This window comes from Austrofundulus limnaeus, unplaced genomic scaffold (assembly GCF_001266775.1).
Source record: "Austrofundulus limnaeus strain Quisiro unplaced genomic scaffold, Austrofundulus_limnaeus-1.0 Scaffold94, whole genome shotgun sequence".
NCBI classification, from domain to species: Eukaryota; Metazoa; Chordata; class Actinopteri; order Cyprinodontiformes; family Rivulidae; genus Austrofundulus; species Austrofundulus limnaeus.
The window spans coordinates 1,597,979-1,601,335 of NW_013952496.1; the positions used below are offsets into that span (position 1 = coordinate 1,597,979).

The window sequence follows — 3,357 nt, forward strand, 5'->3', positions numbered from 1 at the left end:
GACTATTACAAAAACACAAAATACATATAAATAAGTACAAGCTGTTTAGATTGTCAAAAAGCCTGTGTTTTTAGGGTTATTAACAAAGTTTGTGTACTCAGACCAGTAATATTTGGGGTCACAAGTTTTTGCCATGAATATTTTGTGGGTCAGAAGATAAAAAGTTTGGGAACCACTGTTCTAATCGGAAGCAGTGACGCACAGTTCCAGCATGCGTTAGCAAATGTGTGCTTGATCGCCCCCTGCTGTTGATAAAGGTAACTACACTCAACAAGTTGCTCACAGCAGCCTTTCTGCTCTCTCTCACTCTTTTTTTTTTTTTTAACTTAATTTGGAAACAAACTTCCCAAAATGCATCAAAACTTTCAGAAAGTAATCATAACAGACATCTACAATTTTTTATTTTATTTTGGAGTCAACCTGATTCAAGATGGCCGCCACAGCAAAGCAACTTTCAACACAAAAACTCAGTCAGTATGACAGACATTCAGCTAAATTTGGACGTAATAATAGATAAGAGTCCTCACCAACACATACTCTGAGCTCTGACATATCGTAGGAGATCTGTTCTTAAAACTTTACCATTAACAATGTCAACTAGGTCTGTCTGTTAGCAAAATATCTCATGAACCAAATGATGGATTTTTTGAAAAATCTCAGAAAATGATCATTAGATGTACATCTATAACTGATTAACTTTTGGAGTTAATAAAATTCAATTTAGTCACCACTTCCAACTGAGTTTAGGAAACTCAAAAATGACTATAACTCAGCTAAATGTACAAATATTTGGTGTGGTATTATCTGGAAGTTAATCTCAACACATAATTTAAACACTACTCACTGTGCAGCATGATGAAGCATTCATGTATCTGGTAAAATCACTGTGTCTGTTAGCAAAATATCTCACGGGCTGATTTTGTGAGTAAAATTTGACCAAAAGTATTACGTCTAAAATCATGAGAGACAACTTATAAAATGCATTTCTTCAAATAATGATGGGACTTTGTTGTTATTTTACAAATTTAAAGCAAGTCTTTTTTTTCCTCTTCCTTGAAACAAAAAATACAGACACAAATCTTTTCTGCCACCTTCATAATATAAAAAGCCAAACCCTTCGGTGTTTTCACGTGTCGAATAGACTGCAACAGCACCGTTTGAGAGATTACGCTTCACAACAACAAACCGCAGCACAAGCCCAAACTTGCATCTGTAAAAGTCAATTTTTTTATTATTTTTATTTTAAGACTCTGCTGTGGGTCTCTGTGCTGTGCTGCTTAAAGCTTAAGTGTCATCATGTTCACCACGATGTCAGATTAGGCCGCTTAAGTTCAGGGAAAAAGCTGAAATACAATATTCTAAATAAGACTTTTAATATTCTCCAATATTTGAGCACTTTGCTTTTTCAAATAGGCTTCAGAAATGTTACTGATTTAAAACGAGAATGCTGGTCCTGGTTGAATAAGAAAGGCTTAAATGTGGTAAATATCACCTTTTATATATTTTATTTTTCTGAGAAGTGAGTTTTTACTGTAGGAGCAACGTCAATATTGTTCTCAAATAAACAGCTCCTATCATTTGTCTATTTCTGATCTTTTTGCAGAGAACTCGTTAAAAGGTTTCTGCTGCAGGCGTCGTCACACACCGAGGCAGAAGAAGAAGAAAAAAAAAAACACATCCTCTCTGTTCTCAGTTTTGGTTTAGGATGAAAGGTGAACGTATGCATGACTTTATATGGCAGCGAGACGTCACCGTCTCATTATTTATCGCTGCTTCTTCGATCAATCAAAGAACCTGCGGCTAAACCCAACGAGAGAGACAGAGAAAAGGTTTTATCACGGCTGAAAAGAGTTTGGGCTTCTTGCACCTCTCAGAGCAAGTCCTAGCAGGTTGAGTGAGGGGCAAAACCAGACACGCTGTCGAAGGAGGGGCAGAGGAGCTCCCATCAATAATCCCTGCAGCCCCCCTCCCCTGCATGCACCTATTGTTTGACAGCAGAGAAGCTTTTAATTTAAAAAAACTTTAACTCAAATGCAGGCTGTTGTCTTTAGACACCATTTAGACCTTTAATAAATGTAACAAGAAAAGTTTCAATTGAATTCAACAGGTTTGTGGTGGTCCTCTGGGGGGAACAGAACATAATTCTACCACAATGAATAAAAGAAACACGTTTTAGGACTCGGTCACATCATCCAGCGCCACATAATGAAGTATTAATGAACAGAAGTACATCACTCAGGTAACAATGTCTTGACAAATTTTATTTAATTTGCTGTCAATGTAATGACAAGATACTAGTTTTCATTAAATTCTGTTTTTAATTTACAAAATGAAACAATTTCTGTATGCTCCGTCGTATATACTTAAAGTGCGTACAGGTTTATTTTAAATGTTTTTCACAAGCATTAACAGTCTGAGTGCCTTAGTTATAAGTAGCTTCATAAAACTTCCAACATGGTTTTATGAAAAATAAAAATAAATAAATTGATATATTTTTTGAGATAAAGTGTTGTTTTTGCTCTGACCAGAGGAAAAGTCAGACTTTCTTGTGGTACAGGACAGGGCGGTGCTTGGAGTAGTTTGTGCCTTTCATTTCTTTTGTCTGAAAACACAATCACAGGGTGAAGAACGGGCACATTTGACAATGCAACTGACAAAAAACAAAACAAAAACAAGTATACTTACAAAAGGTGCGTCAATAATTGTGAGACCACGCGCGCCATCATGGCCCCTGTGTTCCTGAAAATCTACAGAAATAAGAACGGAGTGGTTATTCTTCACATATTTATCACATCACTGTTTGTGTCGATGTGGGAGGGGTCAGCTTACAGGACAGCTGCTGGTTCAGTTTCTCTAGAGACAGAAGGATTTTCTTCTCCTCCAAAGAAATGGTGGTGATCTCCTGACGCTGCTCTCTTCCAGGCCCCGGTGTTTGAGGGACCTCCATGGCACCCCCAGCCTGACTCCCCTTCAGCAGGCCTTCAAGCGCTGACTGGGCTGTGGTCTCAAAACCTGCAGTCCCACGTAAAGGTCAAATGTAAGAATTATCACCAGGAAGCGTTACTATCACCCATTAAATTCATTGTTCCATCACTTGAAGTTATTGAAATTCAATGATTTGGTTGATTATGGTATTGTAACATGTTTAAAGGAACGGAGTACTTCAGTCCAGGGTATAAGATTATGGAATAATCTGGAAGATGACATTAAAAATGCCAGATCAATGCGCAGTGGCGTCACTAGGCCTATTTATCTAAAATATTTTAAAGCCCCCCTAAATTATTTTGCTGTAAATTTTTTATTTATTTAATTAATTTTTTTTACAAAAAATTCAATATGATGTGGTCAGAATAAATA

The 3,357-nt window shown here is 36.9% G+C and overlaps 1 protein-coding gene across 2 annotated transcripts in view; it reads right to left on the reverse strand.

Moving 5' to 3' along the window:
* Nucleotides 1–2,240: 2,240 nt before the first annotated feature.
* Nucleotides 2,241–3,357, reverse strand: part of cep126 (centrosomal protein 126) — an 11,678-nt gene continuing 10,561 nt past the window's right edge. For both annotated transcript variants that reach the window (XM_014012786.1, XM_014012785.1), the window contains exons 9-11: nucleotides 2,830–3,012; nucleotides 2,686–2,747; nucleotides 2,241–2,602 (exon numbers count right to left, since the gene is read on the reverse strand). In XM_014012786.1, the coding sequence (XP_013868240.1) occupies nucleotides 2,537–2,602; nucleotides 2,686–2,747; nucleotides 2,830–3,012 (311 nt within the window). In that variant the 3' untranslated portion in view covers nucleotides 2,241–2,536. The remainder of the gene's footprint in view (nucleotides 2,603–2,685; nucleotides 2,748–2,829; nucleotides 3,013–3,357) is intronic.